The following is a 24,618-nucleotide window of genomic DNA, read 5'->3' as shown; positions in this document are numbered from 1 at the left end:
GACGCTCGGAATTCTTATAATGAAACCTTCAAAGGGCTTAGAACAAAACACATTCTTCAGAACCCATCCTCGCTTATCTACTCTCAGTAGTGAGTGGAATGTGTACGGTGTAGTGATTAAAATGAGAAACCTCGTCTCATTTAGTAATTGTTATCAATGTTTCAATATTGACCAACGAAATAGTAAAATTGTATTCACAATCCCAAGAGGTGGAATCGAGTCTGTTTTCCGTGATCGAGGCGCACAGTACCGCGTGCACCGTCTACCGCAACGCAACGCTCCGTAGACGAGCGCGCGCTGTCAAACCGTTCCCGCCAATTAGCAAATATACCATAGCAACAACCATAAACAATAGTGCAACCTGTTTACTGGATTGTGTGTGATGTTTGTGTTTTAATTTTTTTTTAATTGTACAAAAGTTAAAAATCAAGATGACTGCCGGATCGGAAGAACACGAGCCTCTAATTACCTCCTCTGTGGATCAACAGCGGGTCACCTATAATAATTCTCCACAGGTACACTTTTTTATGCGGACATACAAAAAACTAAAGGCTTTTAGTTGCCAATTAACGTTGAATTGATAAAAAATATCTACATAATGAGCGACATACCATCGTAGATTTCATAACAGTTTGTAAGATTTAGATCGTTTTCAAATGAAATTGTCTATAAGATAATTGTTGTATGACATCGCACATTTAATAGTGTTTATAATTTATTCGTATTGATATAAAATAAAGCTATAAATTCTACTATACATATATACAATGTGGTCTTACGTCTCCCTTCATTACGTGTAGCACCACGTGAGTTAATAATTATATGTAAATTATGCAACTTCAAGAAGTGATCGTAAAACCAGAGTAATATACATGAAGTAAGTAATAATTAATGAATAATTAAATGAATATTACGCTTTTCACGAGAACACTAAACGAGCTATTAACATAATTAATTTTCGAAGCCCTATTTCTCGAGTCGCAACTACCGGATACGTTCCGGTTTGACTATTTCCTACTTAACTGAAAGCTCCTACTTGTTAAGTTTAATATATTCCTATGAGAACTGTTTTAATGGTTTTTTTAAATAGTTTCTCAAAGAGTGTTTTGATTTGAAAATTATAATAAGACACAATTATGTAAATATCATATATATTTGGCATTTAAAGTTAAGAGTAAAAGTGTCTAGTTATCTGTGCAAATATCTAGATACATTCCTAATTATAAAACCACTATTTATAATATAAGGTGTCCGTATACACATGTCTCAGTTAACCACAAGAATTTTTAACAGGCGTACCCAAGTCTTGTTGTGGAAACTTCAACGGAACTTCTTAGTTTTTCAATGCCTTAATTTAAATCTTGTTGTGTAGTATTATTAGTAGGTATATAGTATATTTAATAATAGCAGTGTTTAAAAAATAGGCTAGGTTACCAATTCAATGGCTAAATAAGCTGCTTGCGTCGTATCCATTACATATCATTAATCGAAAGGCCTATTTCCTTTTCCTCACCCGTCCCAGTCCATTCCTTCTTTTCTGTCATGAATCCGTTCCTTTTCCCTTACCCACTAAAAGCGGGCAGCGCATTCGCAGAGGCACTATCTTTGCGAATATTCATGGGCGGTGGTGATCGTTTTCCATCAGGCGAACCACCAGCTCAGTTGCCCGCTATGACATAAAAAAAAAATCGAATATCGTTGTTTCAGTGTTACAGATTACCAATTTTAGTAATCTTAAAATTTAAGAAATTTTTATTTTATTTTATACCCAAGACCGAAACCCGTCTTAAATTCCATTTAAACCTCCTATTCATTACGGTTGTAAAATTATTGTCAACTAAAAAATACAAAAAGCCAGGAAATGAAATCGACCACCACCTGACAATCAGTTTGCGCACTATAGCGTGGAATTTTACCAAATCAAGAGGCATACACGCTAGCTACAAACCGGTTATTTAACTGCACTCCGATCTGTAATGATAACTGAAGCCTATATGCAAACTTTAGTTACAATAAAGCGTCTATGAAATCAAGTTGAAGCGGTATATCTGTTGACTTTCCATAAATTTCAAGACATTTGTATGTTAAAATTATAGCAGTTCTTCATATTAATTACATATTTACTAACGAAAATCTTCTACAATTACGGAAAATAATATTAAAACAGTACCTTTGAGCCCCCGTTGGTGGTTGACAAAATAAAAATTTGTGTATAAACTGTAAAACGTGCGATGGTTCTTGCTAACTTTTTACATACATTTTTATTTTGTGTCTAGAACTAATGTTAATAGTATATTTTTTGCATTCTAATGCGATCTGTGACAAAACCGGTCATTTGCCAGCCAGTGAAACATGAATACAGTCATTTAAAATTCATTTAATCTTAATTTAAAAACCCAAACTCCATACTAACAAGAAAGATATGATGTCTCTCTGTCGCATTTTAGAAGGTTTTCTATAGAGATTTAATTGAATCTATGATAATATTAAGTTGAAGAGGTTGCCTGTTAGTTTTAAAAATTCTTCCACTTTTGGATATGTTTGGCATCCCTGAATGATAATATCCTTATACATGAACCATGGGCGAAACTGGGATGATGGGTGGACCGCTAGTAAATTAATATTTGACTTAGAATTTCCTCTACATCGAGAAATTTTGACTCTTAGAAATCTCTTAGAAAAGAACTAAGATACGCTTAACTCCAATTTACTCAATCTTAAAGTCTTAATTGTCATATATCATCTGCAAATTCAGTATAAAGGTGGATTATTATCATGAGTTCCACTTGATGAAAAAGCTGACGAGGCAAGTTATAACAATCAATTAAAAACCCTACCTCAGGAAGCAGTTAGGATTGCCCATTTTGGGAAGTTTTGAGTATACTAAATTTTTATTAAGACTTAAAATAGTTGAACTATTTAAATACAAAAATCGAAAAATCTCGACCCCATTATTTTAAATAAAAATATTGACAAAATAACCATACTTGCAAGTCTTAATTTATGCCTTTTTGCCGATAGATTTATTTTCAAAGATAACATAAAAATGTGAAGTAATAATAGTTGTAGATACGAGGCCAAATATTCCAATTTCATCAGTCACTGGCCGGTCTATAAAAACCTTATAAACTAGTTTTGTTAATGCGCTCGTCCCACGAGTTTTTGAATGTCTCTCTAATGTACAATCGTATTAAATAATTGTATGAATCAATGCTTTGAGATATTAAGTAAATTATAGATATGTAAACTGATTTGAAACTGATTGATTGTGATATGAAAATTCATTCATAACGTTTAGTTTCTACTAAATAGTTTTCTTAACCTAAAATTAATCACTAAAATGGTTTTCAATGTTATACGTTTATTCTGAACTCTTCTATTATATGTAGCTTGACTTGTTCAAGTCCGAACCTACATATTTTATAAGATAATGATAAGAAACAGGTTTCGAAACGATGGGAGAGCACCAAAAACTTATAGAATGCGAGTCGAATATTTAGAAAAATCACGTAACAAGTATTTAAAACATTTGTTTGTTCGTATATATAATATAACTTACTTTAAAATACTTTATGAGAAAGGTTTAGGTCAATTTATTTTTAAACTTTTCAAAATGAAACAAAATAATTATAATGCTGGATTTGTAAGAATTAAAACAACGTTAAGTATATTAAAAGCTGTATTTTTTATGTATAGAATATACAAACGTTTTCTTTCTTATCAGAGATAAGTATAAAATATAACACTCAATATAATTCTTACAAAGTCGATTGATTTGGAGAGCGTTTCAATGAATTGTGTCTAATTCGGTCCAAATGCCCATTTCCTGTTCTTCAAAGTGAATGTGCTGTAAGGTTGTCAAGTCGTGGGATTTACTATATTACATTATTTGTTTCTTTTTGCCTTTAAATAATTCCTAGCGCCACACAGAACGTCTGTGTTTAAGATATTATCATGAGATTTATACGTTCCACTGTTTTAATAGTTATATAACATTTTTAGTTAACCTTGAGCTTATTTTAGGCGTGAAGAGCTTTCGACAAAGTTGTTTAACTAACCTCTTTCACAAATGTAATCTTCTTATTTAAAAAAATCTGTGTAAAGAAAATAGACGATTTATAATATAAAGGTTACGTTCCGAACATACTCGTTTCCACACACGGTGATCGCAGTAATATTGTTATGTTGCAGTAATAGCGCACGTTTGACTATAAAAACATAGGTACAAATAAAAGATAGTTCTGTGTTCTGTTCTGTTACGCTATAATTAGATTAACTTTACCAAAAAAGATAACATTTTGGATGAATTTATACAGAGATAGTTTGTGATTCAAGCAAATAGGATAGTTTTTATCCCAGAAATATCAAGGGAACGGCGTGCGCAAGCGAAGCCGCGGGCTGAAAACTAGATGTTTAATAAAACGATCTCCAACTTATCCTACATTTCGTTTTCATATTTTTTTATCATGTACACGTCAATAACATAATTACCTAAAATGAAATAAGAAAACACAAACTCGTAGTGTTAATCTCTTGCAAGTTTTCGATTAACTATTTTTATCCTTGATTCAATTCTTTGGACAATATTCGGCTCATAGTCGGTCCATCGTTAATAAATGATTCTTGGAACAGTGACGGGTTGTCCGTGGCTCGTAGTGTAGGTACAATAGACTGAATCCATACAACATAGTATCGAACGCTTATACTAATCCTATTTGAATACAATTTCATAAAATGTTGGAAAACAACAGAACACTGGGGTAAATAATAAGTTTATCGGTACCGGTATTGTTATGAAATTTGGATATCAAATTTTTTTATCATGTTGAAGTGTGGTTTGAAGAATTATTTATTTATTTAATTTCGATTTATTATACATGCGTAAGTTTTGCTCTCTGTGGCGTCTATTGTTTATTTGTGTAGTTTTTAAATGAGGATCTCAAAGAGGAAAGAGGTTCTTAGACGACTGCGTTTTTTGCTTTGTTACTCGATAACTCCGTGAGTTTACATCCGATTAGTGTGATTATTTTTATTTGTTAAAAAGGAAATTGCTGACATTTGAAGCCAGTTTACAGATTTTTTTTTTGTTTATAGATTCGATACACTTTTGCATTAAAATGGAAACGGTTCTTAAAAGTTCATCTAGTTATTAATTCTGAATTATGTTATTATTTAACGTAACCTGCGTAAAGCTTTTTTAGGCAAGTTTAATTAGTTTTAGGTAAGTTTAAGTTTAAGCAATTAAAAATAGATCTTCGCAACGGAGAGAAAATTATATCCAATAAAAAAACAAAATCAATTAATCTAGAAACTACATAGAATGAACATACATCCATAATCCATAAAACAAAGACCTGTCTCTTTTACATACCTAACCCTAAACCGATTTAGATGAAATTTGGTACATGAATAGTTTGGAACCCGAGAATTATTAGTAGTTTTTATTCCCGAAATCTCCCGGAGTTACGTAGGGATACCTGGGATGGACTGTCTTTTTATCTTTATTGGGTGGGCGAAGTCGCCAGGGCGGATTCTAGTAAAATATAAATTGAATAAAATATCGGCAATTGATTTCTAAAATTCAATAAGAAACACTATATTCTGCGTTGTTTGTGAAAAGTTTGTCATTTGTGAACCAGAATTGAAGAGACACTTTAAATACAATAGGAACAACTTTCAAATAAGCTCTTTCCCATAGTAAATAAGTGCGATCCATCCAATCAATCATAGGGCGTCGCCCGCGCATTCACGCGAGGAATAACAGGTAACAAAATATAGTGTACCTACACTTTGAAGGAATAATTTTGTCACCTGTTTAAACATAATTAGGAAAGATACATCTTTCAGTAGATTTGTTTTTGTTAAAGAATTAGTCTTTGAGTTCATCTATTAAGTATCGTCTCACATTATGTACATACAATATAGCCTGGGACACGCATATATATTCAAAAAACATAAACATTAAATAAAGCATCTGACCTATGGCTTTGTTCTATTAAATATTGTTTTGTTCAACCTAATATTTGTACAGGTGCCTAACTCTGTTCAAATCAGTTTGATACGTAATTTGTGAGATTATTAAGTGTCCATAGATCGATTTAAGACAATATTGTGTTATTTAGTCAAACTGCACCTGCTTCTTTATTCAATAGTGTCCTTTCTAATGGTTTAGAGATCACTCTGAGCGATAAGGTCACCCGTTGTATGCTAAACCCATAAACACAATAACTTATTGTCATATTAAAAACGTCGCTTAAAAGCTCGAAATTTTATTATAATGTTACATAATTTGTGGTATGATAAAGATATTGTTCTCATAAACAAAATCAAAATTAAGAAAGGATCACTTACTTCGTGTGTATAAGTAAAATCTACTTGCCGAAATAAGTAACAACGACGAATTCGAGCGACTCTCTCCTGCGGTATATTGCACGTATCACGTTGAAACTTACATTCCTCAAATAAATACACGTTCTTTAAATGTGCATCCGAAACCAATCCTCTTGATGCCATCGCAATACGTGAAGAGAACACAATAAAAAGTATACGAGAAGGCGCAAGACGACCAACTGCATGTATCGATAAAAATCTATATATTTGTTGAAGTGAATATACTTAGAATAGCAATTTATTGACATAAAAACACGTGTAAAATATTCCCATTCACATTGACAACCGCTGTCCAGAGGCAGTAATTATTTAAATGTTTTTCAATACAAGTACTATCTATATAATTGCACATGCCAACAGTTACTTCTTGTTTATTTTAATAAGGGTCTGTACAAATAAGTAGTACGTACTTATATATTTCACTCGTAAATTATTGCTTATTAGTTATTACTATCACGGAATGCTAGCTTGCCTGGAGGTCGTGAAAGAAGTGTAACCTGTAAGAACTCGGTTGCCCACTTTAAACTAAAAAAAGCTCTTATTGATTATGAATATTATCATAGGATCATATCAATATAAAAAATTTCCTGTATGAATGCAGATAATTTACCATGACTCGTTGTTGTAATGATTTTATTTAATGGATATAAGAACAGGAATTCGCGTCGATCAAATTATATTCAGAACGTGGTTTGCGGATTAAATTCTCGTGAAATTCACCAATTCAACTTTTAAGTTATTCGAACTAACGGTGAAATATAGTCAATGTACATTCACATACATAATATACATACATAATGTACCTACATGATCCACTATTTAGTATAAAAATTATTTTTTTTGCGTGTAATATAATACTTAAACAAGATCAAGTATAATAAAGCCCTAAAAATGCATAATTTATTTGTTCATAAGAAGATTAATATAAAGGTCACATCTCCTTCTCTTTCGAAGGTTAATAAATCAAACCAGTCTCAAATGATCAATGAAGTTACAATTTCACAGTGAGAAACTGATATGTGTGGGAGGAATAACGCTTTAAATCGTTAAATAGTCATTGAATCGGTACTATGTCATATCCTGAAACAAAGCCCCTAAACTTCAGACAGGCTAATCGCACCCTAATTTCTTAATAAGTCGCAAGTCAAGTGTTAAATACCTCGCATCCTAAGGTCAGTTAACCGATGTCACGTGGAGAAGGGCTTCCGTGTTACGATCGATATGGCTTACCGGACTTGTTAGCATGTTAGGTATCGTATAATAAATATATCCTAACAAATATAATAGATGTGTTTGTCTATCTTTGTTTGTGCTTCTTTCTAGATGCGAAGAAGCTTTACCAATGTGATTTTACGCATGGAAATAGCTGGAGGGCCTGGAAATGACGCAGGCTATTTCCTTTTTATATGCTTTTATTCCTGCGTATGTGATAGAAGACGGGGTGCAAGATACATAAAGTACCAACTAGCTACTTATTATCCTTGGCGTTTTTGGCATGTCTTTTAATAAAGCCAATCTAGGTGACTCGGTGCACTAATCACTAATGAATGAGCATGAAGTCATCTAATAACTGAATTTTGTTAAAATGGATTAATAATAAAAAGGTAAAGGTGTTTGATGATGGGCGAAATGGGCGAAATCGCTTGTCAATATCGGGACCTACTCAACCTATTTCAAAAATTCTTTCGCCTTTGGATTTTCTCATGATCTTTGAGTACTGGGCGAAGCTAAAGTGGCGCTAGTTAGAAATAAAGTTTTTTTTTTAAATATACATCAATAACTAGAATAACGTTTTCCTGTGTCTTCTAAAGGTCTTTACGTATTGCTTAGCTTTCCTCCTATAAATGGACCAACGTATAAAGACTATTTCAATCCGAACCAGAGAAAAGCTCGTTCAATCAAACTCTTCAGTCGTAATTTCTTCATAACTTTCTTTTAATACCTTTTCACTGTCTATGTGAGGTTTTAACGAATCACCAAAATACATTTGAATCAATACATGTTCAACACATGTTCCTTACACTAACACACCGGCCCTCACACACTAAATAGCTTGATTGTGGCCCAAATAAAAAAAGTATAAAAGATGCACCGGCGCTTGATCCTTTTATGAACAAAATCACACTACGCATTCATTGACGATTAGATAACTACCACAGATAATATACGGACACTATCATTAAAAAAATTTAAATAGAAAGGTTTTTTAAGCCAAACCTTATACTATGTTGTGCCAATTATTGCAAAATGTACGTTTTGTCTGAAAATAAATTTAGCATTGTAAACACAAATTTTGTAACATATATTATGTTTCAATTTTTTATGTAAAAAAGGGCTTAGTAGAATGTTTTTATTAATTCACCTTTAACCAAACTGGTCACGAGAACTGATTTTATAAAATTATTTAAAAAAGCAAATCATTTGCAATAATCTCGATTCGAAATTCGATCTCTCGTTAAGATAAATACAAAAACCGTATACTCGTAGATCTTTATCGATATGTAAATTTTATCATTATTGAAGAAAATGTTCGAGGCCAAATTCATTGATTTTATTTTTTTGCTTATACAGTAAATTAAAGTACCGAAAGTATATTATATGTTGAAGTCAAAACTCTTAAGTTATATCAAATAACCGGTAATTTTTTATGATATGTATATAGATAGGTACTTAAGTAATATATATATATTATTGTGGTTTATAAATTAAAATTAAAAATATATAACTAGGTAAATATATATCACAAAGGCAAAAGTTTTATTATTCACTAATGAGCGACTCAACAAAGGATAGTAACGTCAATGACCGTTTTGCGTCAATTACGTATGAATTGTCATTTGAAAACTTAGAAATCCTTTTTGCACTTCAAATATGGTTTATTTAATTTTGCCTGACTAATTGATCAAGATTGAAAACAAAATGTTATTATTTTCATTACAGCTAGTAATTCATTTGAAATAATACCTATGAGATAAGATATAAGTAAGATGCTCATATCTAGGTTGATTTTTAAAACTAAACTGAATTATCTGAATAACTTTATGACCTGAATTTAACCTTTGGCTAAAAAATTGTTTGGCTATATCTTTAATTTTTTTATACAAATTGTAATAAGATCATTCATATTGTTATTGTGTATTGTTTAACAAAAAAATAACATACATGTACACATATAAGTAATATGTGTACATGTATGTTATTTTTTTGTTAAACTTTACAGTAATAATATTAAGGTCATTATCAACGTGCGTCATAAAACCTGTCTATAATAATTTTACCCAACCTTATACCTTATTTTTATGGTATTAAGATTATTTTATTTAATAAAAAAATGTTTCAGGAAATGCAATGTATAAGCATAATTTTACCCAATTTTACTTATTATTGCTGTGTAAAATAAAACTACAATGTTCCACAGTTAATGAGTTTTTTATGAATATTCATAAGAAATACAACTGAAAGTTTGCCATTTATATTGTTGATTTTTTTATTGACTTGACATATTATCTACGTAATCTTTTGGATTCGAATTATACTAGATATAATTTTTTTCTTGTCGGAGCCTTTTCAATTTACAATAACTTGATGCTTTAAATCCGTGGAATTATTAGCTACAGTTATAGTATACCAACACTAATTATCAATGTAATTACTAATGAGAGATCGAAATCCTTAAAATATTTTATATACATAGGTGTTATAAACTAGGTTTATAAAATTTATTGCAACCAACCAAATTCATGTCAACATTTGTTACCTTTTTTACGGTATACCAACATCTATACAAATACCTAATCATACATTTTGTTCCAGGATGGAAACTCCCCAAGCGGCAGTCCTCGCATCAGTGGTGGAGAAGTGACCCTGGCTATACCACAGAACCGTAGTTATGGCGCCATCGGAGGCATCGAGAAGGTCTCCTACACATGGGCGGACATTAATGCGTTCGCAACAGAAACCAGGTCGAGGAACAAGAGAATCTGGAACTTCTGGAGGAACTCGTCGGACAGAATGTTCCAGCAGAGGAAGCAGTTGTTGAAAAACGGTAAGTTTAATCGATTGATATTACGTTTATTTTGTGCTTCAGAGATACGTTAACATATAAAATTGTATATTCTTTATATATATAATATTCGATAAAGCATTTGACGTGTTTGCTTTTATGTATATATTACCGAGTTTTTTTAATTAAAAGCAAATTACCATTGCCTTGTATTTTATGTAACACTACAAATATATATTTAAAAAATTGTAGCACATAGAAAATATATTTATTGCATATACCCTTATTTATATTTGCTGTTATAGCTTCAAATAATTTTAAATTCGCTGAAAGAGAACCAATATTAAAAGCTTGTAAAACAAACTTATGTAGATTAATTATTTATGAATACATAAATAATTAATTAACTTCAATAGAAGAAAGCTTAGAACTAGTAGCTAAATTGTAAATAACTTGCAATACCTACTGTCAGTGATATTGCAACACTTTTATAAGGTCTTAACTATATATTAGACTAAGCAACATAAACAGGGAATGTGAAATTGCAACATAATATAATATTATTCGCCTTATGTTTTAGAGATTAAGAAAATTGCCTCAACGTTGCATGTCGATGCGTTCTCGTCTGACTGATTGTAACGCAGTGAAAGCAAATACTTCACTATCCATCTCATATCACGTAGTTGTATCTCTCTTTAAATATCAATTTTATGAACAAAATATAAAGAGAATGAATGAATGTACGTATTTTTAAAAGCTTGGATCAAAAATAGTCGTGGCAATGAGATGTTTCACCGCGGTAATAATTAAAAAGTAGCCGCCAGTATACTCTCCAAAAATCATAAGATAAAATCACGCCTCTGCGACTCGAAAGTTATGCAAACCAGCAAACAAACATAATTTTGTTATTTAATATTAGGAAGGTTTCTTATAAGGCCCACATCTGAAAATGTATTGGTGCTTATGCTTGCGTAAATGGGTCAATTTCATATTTAAATACCTCTTTGAAATACACAAAAATTATCCTATTTAATTATCATCGTTATGATTTGAATACCTCTTGAAGTATATATATTAAATAAATGATTTCCGCAAAATGCATATAAATCGTAATAAATATATAGGTACTCCTACCTATATATTTAACATGTCTACAATTAATGTAACATATTGTTTGCTTATAAAAATTTTAAGAAATTAGAGCGTTAAAGAAACAGACTTAAATTGAATTGATCGTTTTAAGATATCAAGATATTAAAGCGTTTATCAGCGTTTAGACATGATATTTAGGTACCAATATTAAAAATTATCCTGTCTTTTAATGCATAAAGATTTAAACTTTACAGCTTAAATTGGTATGCCATGAAATTATCCGAATTATTTATATTTCCGCTATTATTTCGATACTAAAATACAATTTTATTATAAGGGTCTAATGACACTCGGTTACGAGAATATGTTTCGAAATATTAACGATCACAAATATTTAATTAATGTTTTGTTGCACCTAAGAGGTTTAATATGTTTACATCGTGTAAGATGTGAAAGTATGTGTTGTATATGTCTCGTTGTGTGGCAAAAACCTGAACCTATGTCATTTATATAATAAAAGAAACAAGTTGTTGAGATTTCTGTGAAAATAAATAGTAAACCATATTCGGTAAAGGCGAAAAAGGCAACAAGGTCATTACGATTCTGGGTTTATTTAATAATTATTAATTCGAATGTTGTTTGCATTATAATAATACTTAATTTTTTATCTGTACTCATAATTTAAGTAAACAAAGTTAACAGGTCTACACAGTTAATACCATAATAAACATAATGGCATACATAATGAGGCTCTGCATCTCCGAATGATCCTGGGCTGTGATGATGCCTTATCATCAGGCGAACCACCAGCTCAGTTGCCCGCTTATGGCATAAAAATGTAGTATGCTACTATTTCATGCTGGTCTTCTGTGGGAGTGTGGTACCTTCCCCAGTACCAGCTAGTCCAATTCATGTCAAAGCGTGCTCGACTCTCATACTTAAAATCGACCTAATGGAATATTCATACTAACATTATACAACTATCCATATCTGTGAACTTATAAGTTATATTATAAAAAGACGAATCATCCGACATACTCCATCAAATAAGAAAATTAAGCCACAATTTGCCCGATCATGACTAATATTTAGGACAGAACATCTCAAATGACGCGTAATATTTTACAGTAAATGGCGCAGCATACCCCGGCGAGCTATTAGCGATAATGGGATCTTCAGGGGCCGGGAAGACTACGCTCCTCAACACGTTGACCTTCAGGACTCCAAGCGGCGTGGTCTCCAGCGGCACGAGGGCTCTGAACGGCCAGCCGGCTACGCCTGAAGCGCTGACAGCGCTCTCGGCGTATGTACAGCAGCAGGACCTGTTCATCGGCACTTTGACTGTGAAGGAACATTTGATATTCCAGGTTTGTTCGATTATAGATTGCTTATGTAGTTTCACATCATCTTTGTAACTCTTTCCATGCCGTCAAGTCGTCGCTCCTCAAGAGTATCTTTAAATGTATTAAAATATAAATTTGCTTATTGTGTTGTTTAAGATTTTTCTATTAAAATTGTCTTGAACATAAGTATTATAAGTTACTGATATATGTGGGATATTTTAAATGAGAGTTTTTATATTATACCAGACGAATCTTTTGTATAATAGTCAGACTTCTGAGAAAAGAAATTATTTGACAGGCTTTGGTGCGGATGGATCGGCACATACCTTACGCACAGCGCATGCGCCGTGTTCAAGAGGTTATAACAGAGGTGAGTAATCTATCTAAAATATGTTATATTAACATATTTTTATAAAACATACATGGGTACCACATTGGTATCAGAAATTAAATATGTATGAAATAATGTCATATTACTTCTTAACTGTGGTATTTATTATGTTTTTCTACGAGACAGAAGTTTATATTCCTTAAGAGTAATATATATTATCGATTTACTTCCTACCCTGCACTGTAGTCCTCTGTGGAGCGATCTTCCTTATGCAGCGTTTCCAAATAAATGTACGATTTTCATGGAGTACTTCCTGAAGAGAACGTACTTTTCTTTTATGGGCCGGGAACACACCCAAAACCCTCCAAGATTGTGATAATTATGGGCGGCGACAATCATCGCTCATGATTCGGTGACGCGCCAGCTGGTTTGTCCGCTACTCCATAAAAAAACTAATCAAGGAAGCTGTTCAAAATATCATGATAAAATTATTAAAACTTAAAACCTGATTATACAATATTTAAATGGACCTAGACCACTTAGGTAAACTATATCTATAAAATCTTAAATTCGTGAGAACATAGCTCCTCTACGATTTTAAATTTAAATTTTCGAATCTATTATAAACGTTGTTAGTTACTAGTCAGTATTTTTATTATAAACATACGAACAGGCTTATAATAATCATATATTATGTTGTATCAATTTCAAACTATAAAATAGTGTGTGAGTTAGGAGTTTTTACAATCCATAAAAAAATTCAAACATGGCTGCAGTTGCTACATATGTGTGCAATTATAATTAAGAAATAGAAAATAATATCAAAATGATAGAAAATAAAAGAATACGATATGGAATCTTATAATCATTACTGTATTCTCCAAGGTCGAAGTTTCGGTGAGATGCTCTTATAAAGACTGTGAAGAAATTGACATGTGTCAGGAACGGTATTACGTTTCCGGTAGTATGAGTACTATTAAGTATTATGTGGTACAAGCTAAAATATATTTATCATTAGCTTAATTTTCTTCATCATTCTTTTTTATAAATGTTAAATTGATAAGGAAATGACAAGGGTCTTAAGTGGTTCAAGTTCGATCGGAGCTTTTCTGTACATTTGCCCTATAAAAGACAACTTTCTCTTCGAGTATTCAATATGACGTTCATACGATATTAACGTGCGCAAGTTGATATAATAAAAATGAAATGAAATCGATGAACAGTAAATTACAGTAAATTGCAGCAAATTGACGCTAACATATACATCATGTTAGCGTTTAAATAGATTCATGCATTGTTTAGGCGATAAATAAAAGACATTTTTTTTTTATTCAATTTAACAATTGTGTGTATATTCTAAGGTCGTATAGTCAAAGTACTTTTTTAGGATACTGAGAATAAAATAAAAAAATGTGTCTTCTTTCAAGTTATCAAAACTATATAAATTAGCAGAACTATACAAAACTACAATATAAAAGATTAAATAACGAACTATATAAATAGTTTAGATATATCGTAAAAGAGTATTATATTTTAATTCATTATAGATAGGTATTTTTTGCTATATACTACAGGTATAATATATGACTATTTAAAATATTTTAGCAATTAATCTACCACAAATATTTGATCGAAACTAAATACGATAGTTATACATTTAGGCTAACCACAGAAGACCTTAAGTGGTCGAAAACCACATTGGCCCAAATATTACAAGGCCGTGATTGTAGGGGGATGGCATTACTTACTGAAATAGTCATATAACAAAGGTCAATCACCTAATAAGCTATTGGGTTTCTTTGTAAATAATACCTAGCAAGGTGATGTAATTAAATTGGTCGGCCTCTTAAAATAAAGCAAGGAGAGTCCCTTTAGAGTCTATTACTACTCGATAGATAATATATTTATGGGAATAGACATAAATAGGGTTCAGGCTTCGATTTTCTGGATGTGTAGGCGTCATTTGGCAAAATTATATACGCATTGAAACTCGCCTCCCAATGAAGTGATCGTTTTGTTTCGATGTTTTATAAAAAAAAAAAAATAATAGTTTCCTTATATCATGGCGGCATTTCTAAAATCTGATACTTCCATTATTCAAATAAAATATATGTTATGAATTCAGCATTACATTGATACATTAAAATCTTGCCTACTTATTATTCAATGGTATTTTATTTCTATTTATAGTAAATCAATTCATAGAATTCATCCGTAACGCGTTATTTCTATAAAAAGTTTGTTCAGCGATGTCTTTATATCACTTTGTTTACTGTTAAAGAGCAAAAACATTAATGTAGCAAGTATTCAATCGAGTATTACTAATGGAGAATCTACGTAAACTTGCCTTAATTATCTTGTTTTTTAACACGTTTTTATTAGCTTCCCCTGTGTTACATGTAACCAATTCCTGAAGATTCTATTTCGACTCACTTTAAAGGGCCAGTTCAAGTTTTACTTTGTACACTTATCAATCCTAGTAATATTATAAATCCTATTAATATTATAAATGCGAAAGTTTGTAAGGATGTGTGTTTGTTTTTTACTCTTTTAGGCAAAAACTACTGAACCGATTGCAATAAAATTTGGTACGGTACATATAGGCAACTTTTTATCCCGATATTCCTACGGGATACGGACTTACACGGGTGAAACCGCGGGGCGCAGCTAGTGATCTATACCACTACAATAATTTCATGACTTTTTCTTGTTATACTGATTGAGATCGCCAGGATTAAATCATTTCCTTACATATGCTCAGTATGCACTTTGGACAATTTAGTTGAAGCATATTTTTTAGTGTTTTTTAACTATATTCATTTATTTTATTCAGTGTTGATATTATATGTATACTTTAACCAACAAACTAAAAGAATAAACTCTGCTTTAAAATTACAAGAAAACGGTTCTATTTCTATTATTTATGATAACGTAATATCGTATTATGTTATCTGTGGTAGTATATATAATATACCTATATACCTATAATAGAGACAAGACAAAATATAGTGAACGTTGGTTCAATTATCTCAGCTAGTCATCCTTGTACATAATGAGTGGAGTCATTGCTAGTATTTGCACATGGGTGAATGGTAGATGAAAAAGTTGTATTGAATTATCTAGTAGACTAGAAGACATTTTTATACCTAATTTAAACCGCAATCAAATATGTATATATCTTAGGAGGAATAAATGAAAACTGAGAGAAAATAAGATAAAGAATTGATCTGTATTTATAAAGTTTTATTATTGCATTACTGAAACCACTGAATAAATAGGAAATCATATAAAAGCCTTCCAGTACAGATTTTGTGGTTTTTTGTATGTATAGTTCATGCCTAATGCAATTAATAGACTTATTTGATTAAAGCATGTCTTCTTTATATAACATAAATCATAGATAATAGAACGAAATATAATAATCCTCGCAGTTAATAGCAGTTTAGATAATTTATGACCAGTTTAGTGGCAAGTTTCGTGGGCATTTAATAAATACGATAAAGTGATATAAATCCGTTGTGGTGATTGCCACGGGCGCTATTCCCACTATTTATTAGTTTACTTTAAATTGTAGCTGCGGAATGACGTGATCTACTAATTAAATTATATTTGGATAAGTTTTAAGATTGAGAGATAATAACAATTACATTGTTTTTACATATTGAAGTTTAAAGAAAGTCTTTGAATACTAGTTATTCTAAAATGATTTTTCATTAACTCGTTGATTGCTTTTGTATTTAACATTATTACTATATATCGTTTATTTAGCAATAGCTCGCTTGTTAAACAAGATGGGACTTAAAAGTATATTTGTAAAATAAATACAATTAAAAATGGTAATCACCATCTCTGCATAAAAAATACAATTACTTCATCAAGCTTGTGAACTATTCATTAATATATATTCCTTATGTTCCAGTTGGCGCTATCGAAATGCCAGAACACAGTGATCGGCATTACCGGCCGGCTTAAGGGCATATCTGGTGGTGAAATGAAGAGACTCTCGTTCGCCAGCGAGGTGCTCACCGACCCTCCGCTTATGTTCTGCGATGAACCGACCTCCGGTCTGGACTCGTTTATGGCACAGAACGTTATACAGGTGGGGAAAAGGAACCGCTAGGTTTGTTCAAGTTAATAGCAATTGCAGAAATGGAAAATATAAGTAAATGTATATATTTATAACGTTTAGGATAGAATATGTTATATTTTAAATACAGAAGCGAATTTTAATTATAAGAACAACCTCTTCCCAGTTGCTTATTACTTAGTAATGAATAAAATTATTCTTGTAATAGATTGAGAGATGACATGATTTAAAAGATGACAAAAACGACATACTGCTTAAGGAAATATGTTCAATGAAAAGTCAATGGTAAATATTGTTGTTCCTCCATTGGCAGGTTTTAAGCGGGCTCGCAAAGAAGGGTAAAACGGTTATATGCACGATACACCAGCCTTCATCAGAACTATATGCGATGTTCGACAAGCTACTCATCATGGCCGACGGGCGTGTTGCGTTCCTTGGCTCACCTGATCAAGCCACAGACTTCTTTAGGGAGTAAGTTTTCACGATTTAATTTGCTATGAGTAAGTATGCTTCATTCTCATGGTGGACGATAATTTATTGTCATTAGCTGTGATTTTCAATGCTTGTTTATTTGAAGAATTTTATGCTTAGTCATTCAATTTTATGATGTTGAATATGGAGTTAGGTTTAATAAAATATCTTCTGATATAAAAATATTTGAAGACGACGATGAGATTATATGATTATAACTGTTTATTTATTTTGTATAAGATTTAGGTACTTTGTTTTATATGCAATGAAGCGTTATGAATAAATAAATAAAGTTTATTGAGCGACATCGTGAAATTGTGTGTTTTTGAGATCTATTTACCTTTTGGAACACGTTTCCTTAAAATGTTTGTATTCGATTTATAAAAAAATGCTTTTTTAATTATTCTAATACAAACATTTTGAAGAAACTTGTTCCAATAGTCATTCAGAATTTTTTTTATATGCATCACGTGTTCATTCACAACCAATTAAATTCCTGACAAGGCACTAGCCAATGCATTGACATTATTATAATATGTTTTAAAAGTTGATGAGGAAATAATCTAAATGATATTAACATCTGATCAACGATTTTATAAATGATCGGACAAATGCCCTTTTAAGCCCCAATAAAGACAAAATACACTTTTCTTTTTGTACAAATAGCTATCATGAAACTGTACTTTCGTGTGCATTTAGTAGCTTCAGCCTGATAAATTGTTAATTTTCATACATTTTTTTTTATGTAGATTTAGATCCAATATGGATTTTTAATGTTCTATCACGTAACATTAATAATTATGTATATGAGCTTATTAAATATATGTATTGCCCAGAAATATCTTTAACAAAACATGCATTATAGACTAGGCGCAGCGTGCCCCGCGAACTATAACCCGGCGGACCACTACATCCAGCTGCTGGCGGGCGTGCCGGGCCGCGAGGAGAGCACGCGGCACACCATCGACACCGTGTGCAGCGCCTTCGCCAAGTCCGAGATCGGCTGCAAGATAGCGGCGGAAGCGGAGAACGCGCTTTTCAATGAAGTACGTTGAAACTTGCACTGGAAATTATCGAGTTCTTTTGCGGTAGTGATTAATGCAAATTTCTGCTATAAACTTTGATCTTATCTTATTGACATATACATTTTTTGTTGTAAGATTAAAAACAAATAAATTAATGATTAAGTTGGACTTCCTTAAACAATATCTAGAAAATATTGTTGAAATACTTAGTATTATTATCGGACTTAATACAAACCAGTAAAATAGTTTTGATTCTGTTATCTACCCAGCTTCATACTTAATTATCTAGTATGAGTGTGTCGTGTATCACTCGATCATAAAACACAAAATCATACCTTAAAAAGGTACCATAACTAGTCAAAGCACAAGTACTAAAAGACTGACATAGAACATGATTTCTACGATAAGCTATAACAAAGGATACAAACGCACAGCGCAAGATATCGAAGGGCTGGGCGGACTCCGCGTGGTCGAACGCGGCGGCGTTCCGCGCGCGCCGCTCGCCGTACAAGGCGTCGTGGTGCGCGCAGTTCCGCGCCGTGCTCTGGCGCTCGTGGCTCTCCGTCACCAAGGAGCCCATGCTCATCAAAGTGCGCTTCTTGCAGACTGTCGTGAGTATTATCTGTGCATTTTTCGTTATTTGATTGTGCCTGTTCTCTATAAGCTGTTTATATGTGTAAATGTTTAGAATAGAATGGAATAGAATAGTACGTTGTCTGATTATTATTTTTGTAATAGTGTCTATTTTGCTATGTTTATCTAACTACAATCCTTGCGGATGAAAATTTTACCTATTTATGTTTTATGATCATAATAAACATGAGCCTCCTATGAAGTATGAACATTATGAAAGGTTTCTGGCGGGAAACTCCTTTATAGGCCAATATAAAATCTTTATTCAATTAATTTTCAAACTAGTATTTAACAGTTTCACCAACTCTTAATATGTAAAATACAATTAATATAAATATTCTTTCAAAAAATTTATCATGTAAAATACATTTATGATGTATGTTCTTTAAAGTATATACCGAGTTAATATAATAGTACAGATTACAGAATCTTGATTTCAGTAGCAATTCAATTAAATTCTTATATTAAACTCCATATCAAGTCTTCAAAATATAATCATGAGTTTTTTTTTTCAGATGGTTTCAATTCTAATCGGTTTGATATATTTCGGGCAAAATCTGGATCAAGATGGCGTCATGAACATCAACGGTGCTATCTTCCTCTTCCTCACTAACATGACTTTCCAGAACATTTTCGCCGTCATCAATGTAAGTAGAAAATCTAATTTTAACAAGAAAATTAAGTGGTAAATATATTTACACAACTAGAAATAGAAATGTTATTTATTAGCAACACGCTATACATTAATAGAGAAATTATAGAATATGCTTTTATAGACCCATTTTTTAATTTGTTGGTTTTGTTTCAACCTTGGTTCACATAGTTGTTAAAAATTTGTATAATTTGTGCCAATAGTTTACTAATTCGCCAGATTAGCTAAATAACGATTATATCTCAATAAAATATTATAGGTTTAAGGTTACAAATATCTAATAAGAGACGAGTAAATGGGCACCTTCTAGGTAGACGTGACTTACCACCATAGACCGCGTCTCCACTTCCCATCAGGTGGGACCGCGGTCAAACGTCTGCCTATCTCTAATAAAAAAAAAAAAAAAAATCTGCTAGGAATTTATGTACACAATAGATTTTGCAACCGGAGCCGCACTAGGATAGCATGCATTTTTAGGACAGTACTTTAGTGGTTAAATCCTCTCTTTGTATTGTCCTCTCGTGCTAAGGTGAGCGGGTGTTAGGGTTAGATGTGATGTAAGAATAAGATATAGCCAGAATTGTGCATAGGTATTTTGCTACCAAGTTTCCAATCCGCATAAATCCAAACAGCCGCAATATATAAAACCTCTCGCCAGGTATTCTGCTCCGAGCTACCGATATTCATCCGCGAGCACCACTCGGGGATGTACCGCGCGGACGTGTACTTCCTGTCGAAGACGCTCGCTGAGGCGCCCGTGTTCGCGACCATCCCGCTCGTCTTCACCACCGTCGCGTATTACATGATCGGCCTCAACCCGGCGCCGGAGAGGTTCTTCATCGCGTCTGGCTTGGCTGCGCTGATCACCAATGTTGCTACTTCCTTTGGTAAGACATTTGCTTGAATCGTGGTCTTATGACAAATACTAAAATATACACCACAGTAGTACCATAGTAGTAGTATTCCTAAATCTCGTCTGAATTGGCTGCGCTGATCACCAATGTTGTTACTTCCTTTGGTGAGACATTTGCTTGAATCGTGGTCTTAAGACAAATACTAAAATATAGATCACAGAAGTACAGTCCTAAATCTCGTCTGGCTTGGCTGCGCTCATAAATAATGTTGCCGCTTTTTTTGGTAAGATTTCTATTGGTCATTATTATAGTCCACTAGCTGGGGCCGCGGCTTTCCCACGTAAAATATTAGTAGTAGTAACTGGATTTGCTGAACTGATTACCAATGTTGGTCTATGTGAAAACTTTATATGTAAGTTGGTAGTTATCACAGATATAGCAGATTGATTGAATTGCAAATCATTTCATCTCAATAAACCAATTTTTAAAATATTCCGAACGTGCCCTAGACATTATGTAGTAGTTATAACCGGTTGTCCATCTAAGGGCTTTCTTATGAAATAAGTAGCTGTGACAAAATAAACTATATTTGAGATAAACTAATGGAATAATTCAATTAACACCTTGTTGAGCAATCTTTGCAAGTTTATGACTAAAAGCATAAATTCCATGTTGTAAAAAGTTGTTCCAGTAGTGACTGCGTTGTTAAAATTTAATCACTCAATTATCTAATTAGTTCGAACGTGAATATTTATAACTTTATATGTAGTCGTGATGATTAGTTTTCATTTTACGGATTTGCATTCTCAATAGCATTGTTATCAATGTTATTTTTATAATTATCAACTTAAATCATAAGGAAATATGATTTAAGTTAATAATTGTCAATGATAGATAATAGTTTATTAATTATTATAATAAATATTTAGTCTGAATCACTTAAAATTCAATTTGTGGAGTGATGCACTGATCGATTACTATTTATTACTGTAAATTGTGAAATAAATTAATGTGATAGGTACATACGCTATAGCCCTTGTGTGCAATTCTGGAATGCAATGTAAGTTGGGCAAATTTGAAATAAAATGAAAGTATTTTTGATGAGCATTCATACAATGTTATAATGTAGTGCATTTTAAGTAAATTTCGTTTTTTTATTTCTGTACCGTAGAGGCGTCCGATACCTATGATTCGTTGAATGAAACATTTATTCTTTCCACGAACATATAAGTTACACGCATACATATCCTTCTAATTCATTTACAACAAATTATTTACACATCAAAAATTTTAAAACAATAAACTTTAAATATTATTATTAATATTTAATCTTTAACTACACAGGTTACCTGATATCGTGTGCAAGCAGCAGTGTCAGCATGGCGGCATCCGTCGGCCCGCCCATCATCATACCGTTCATGCTGTTCGGTGGTTTCTTCCTCAATTCTGGGTAAGTTCTAGGGTACTTATAATATATGGAAGCGTTCTTCTCTGATAAGGGTAGTTAAAATGTTTGCTACACAACATAAAAATTTCAAAATATGAATTTCGGCGAGCTGGTCTGTCTGGTAGACCGGTTGCGGATCCTTTTACCTTTATTCCTCCGACTGCTTCAGAAGTTTCTGTTCTCCATAAAGCGTTTACAGAATGTTGAAATGTGTAATCACTAAGTATTTCAGCCGGTTACAAAGTCATTTTAATTTTTCCTATTAAGCTACACACTACATAAATAATCTAGCGTAATTTCGTTAAACGTTGAAAACCGTTTGAAACAATAAGCTATAAATAAAATGATATATCTCATTTGCAACAAAGCTCGCCATACTTGACGACCCGTATGATTTAGATAAGATAACATCAACAAATGCATTGCCCCGTAAATATTAACAATGCTATTTTTAGAAGGTTTATTTTTAACCATCCCGTTCATTGGCCTTATCAATTATTGCATAAGGATATAGGTTCCGTTAGCTGCAAATTCGCGACCGGTTACAGGTTTATCCATAACAGCCTCATTTATTTGTACCTGGCATTCTCGGAGCTTTAACAGCTTCGACATGAATTAAATTCTTTAAGTGTCTGTCTGCTGACATCGTTTTAAAGGATAAAGATAATGATAAATGAGGCTTGTTTTATTCCTGTAATTTGTTTTGTGTATTGTGCATAGAATGCAATAAATGTTTCGTTATCTTTTTTTTTAACTTGAAAATTATGAAACGTCATGGTCTTTACAAGGATGTTAACAATAAAATGGAATTTATCAACTTGGCTTTCACAGTACCTCAGCTTTTATTCTCAATATTTTTTCTGACGGGAATTAAGATTTCTTCCGATCATTTGCTTTGTTGTTTGTCAAGTTTTTTGCCAACCAACATTCTAAAATAACCCTTCATCAATCAACCTTTTTTTTTCGTTAGTTCGGTGCCTCCATACCTTGGCTGGATATCGTACCTCTCTTGGTTCCGCTATGGCAACGAAGCGCTGTTGGTGAACCAGTGGACTGGAATCGAGAGTATCGCCTGCACGAGGGAGAACTTCACCTGCCCGGCTTCAGGGAAAGTCGTCCTGGATACGTTGAGTTTCTCTGAGGTAATTTTCTAATATTGTAAAGCATGGAAGCATGGCCCTTAATAAGAACCATGCTTCTGGGCCGTACTCACATCTTTTTTATTTTAACTATCCTAAGTGGATGATAATGATTCAACTGCTATTGTTTACAATAATAAGGTTTAAGGATCGACATTTAGCAATTGTTCTAATTTCAATACCATGAATATAATCCTTCTTTTATTTTTCACTTTTTTTGTTGGAAACCAACCTACTATCAATTTTTATCACAAAGTCGTAAAAGAGAGCTCGTGAAAAAGCTCAAAAAGCTCAAAGGGTTTTCGTTTACACATTTTTTCAAATTAGACATAAAATCCTTTTTTTATTCCTCAGGATGATTTCAATATGGACGTGATAAACATGGTGCTGCTGTTTATAGGATTCAGATTCCTCGCTTACCTGGCACTGTTGTGGCGCACGCGCAGGGGAAAATAATTTCAAACGATTTTCAATTTGATCCGATTTAACTGTACGCAATTACGAAATCATGATTGCTGCGAAAGCTTTATATTAAAATCGGATTTATAGTTAAATTGGATAAGTCGTAAAGAAATATAAATTTCTTCTAGAAATTACGATTTTTTAAATAGAATGTGGACCAATGTAATGGATTTAGTTCTGTATCGTACGTCTGTGTGTATGATGTCATGTTTCTTTCAAAAATTTTTATTTGAAAGAGGAAATTGTAAAAATACATTTCTTTGTATGCACTCGTATGAACTTTTAATAATAATTTGAATAATGTTTTGCATTTTTATAAGGAACATTGCGATTCTAGTGTATAACACATAGTATAATGATCGATTATAATAATCTGAAAATACGAATTAATAATTTACTATTAACATGAAATTAATTATTTGCCAATTAATGTATCAAGCGCATTACTTTTTGTACTGTAATTTTTGTTATCTTTTCTATACTCTGTACAAACATCTTATGTTGATTTCTGTATAAACCTAGTGTTTATTTAGTCTTTTATAGATATGTGTATATTGCTTGCAACGAATGAGAAAGTTCGATCGAATTTAAACGATTACTGTTTATCCTTTACTATAAATGAAATACATTCCTGCAATGCCATTTTATACTGTTTTAGTTTGTTATTATTTTATTAAAATATTTTAATA

At 32.3% G+C, this 24,618-nt stretch overlaps 1 protein-coding gene across 1 annotated transcript; it reads left to right on the top strand.

Moving 5' to 3' along the window:
* Window positions 1–226: 226 nt before the first annotated feature.
* On the top strand, window positions 227–24,618 carry LOC119834747 (protein white). The gene is made up of 13 exons (XM_038359211.1): window positions 227–515; window positions 10,204–10,435; window positions 12,614–12,852; window positions 13,127–13,198; window positions 17,079–17,258; window positions 17,560–17,717; window positions 18,583–18,763; window positions 19,177–19,353; window positions 19,891–20,022; window positions 20,686–20,914; window positions 22,226–22,331; window positions 23,299–23,470; window positions 23,822–24,618. Exons 1-13 carry the CDS (start codon window positions 432–434, stop codon window positions 23,921–23,923), a joined length of 2,064 nt encoding a protein of 687 aa, XP_038215139.1. The 5' UTR covers window positions 227–431; the 3' UTR covers window positions 23,924–24,618.

This window comes from Zerene cesonia, chromosome 20, assembly GCF_012273895.1.
Source record: "Zerene cesonia ecotype Mississippi chromosome 20, Zerene_cesonia_1.1, whole genome shotgun sequence".
Taxonomy (NCBI): Eukaryota; Metazoa; Arthropoda; class Insecta; order Lepidoptera; family Pieridae; genus Zerene; species Zerene cesonia.
Note: the sequence above shows the minus strand (reverse complement) of the source record. Positions and strands in the feature narration are given on the sequence as shown.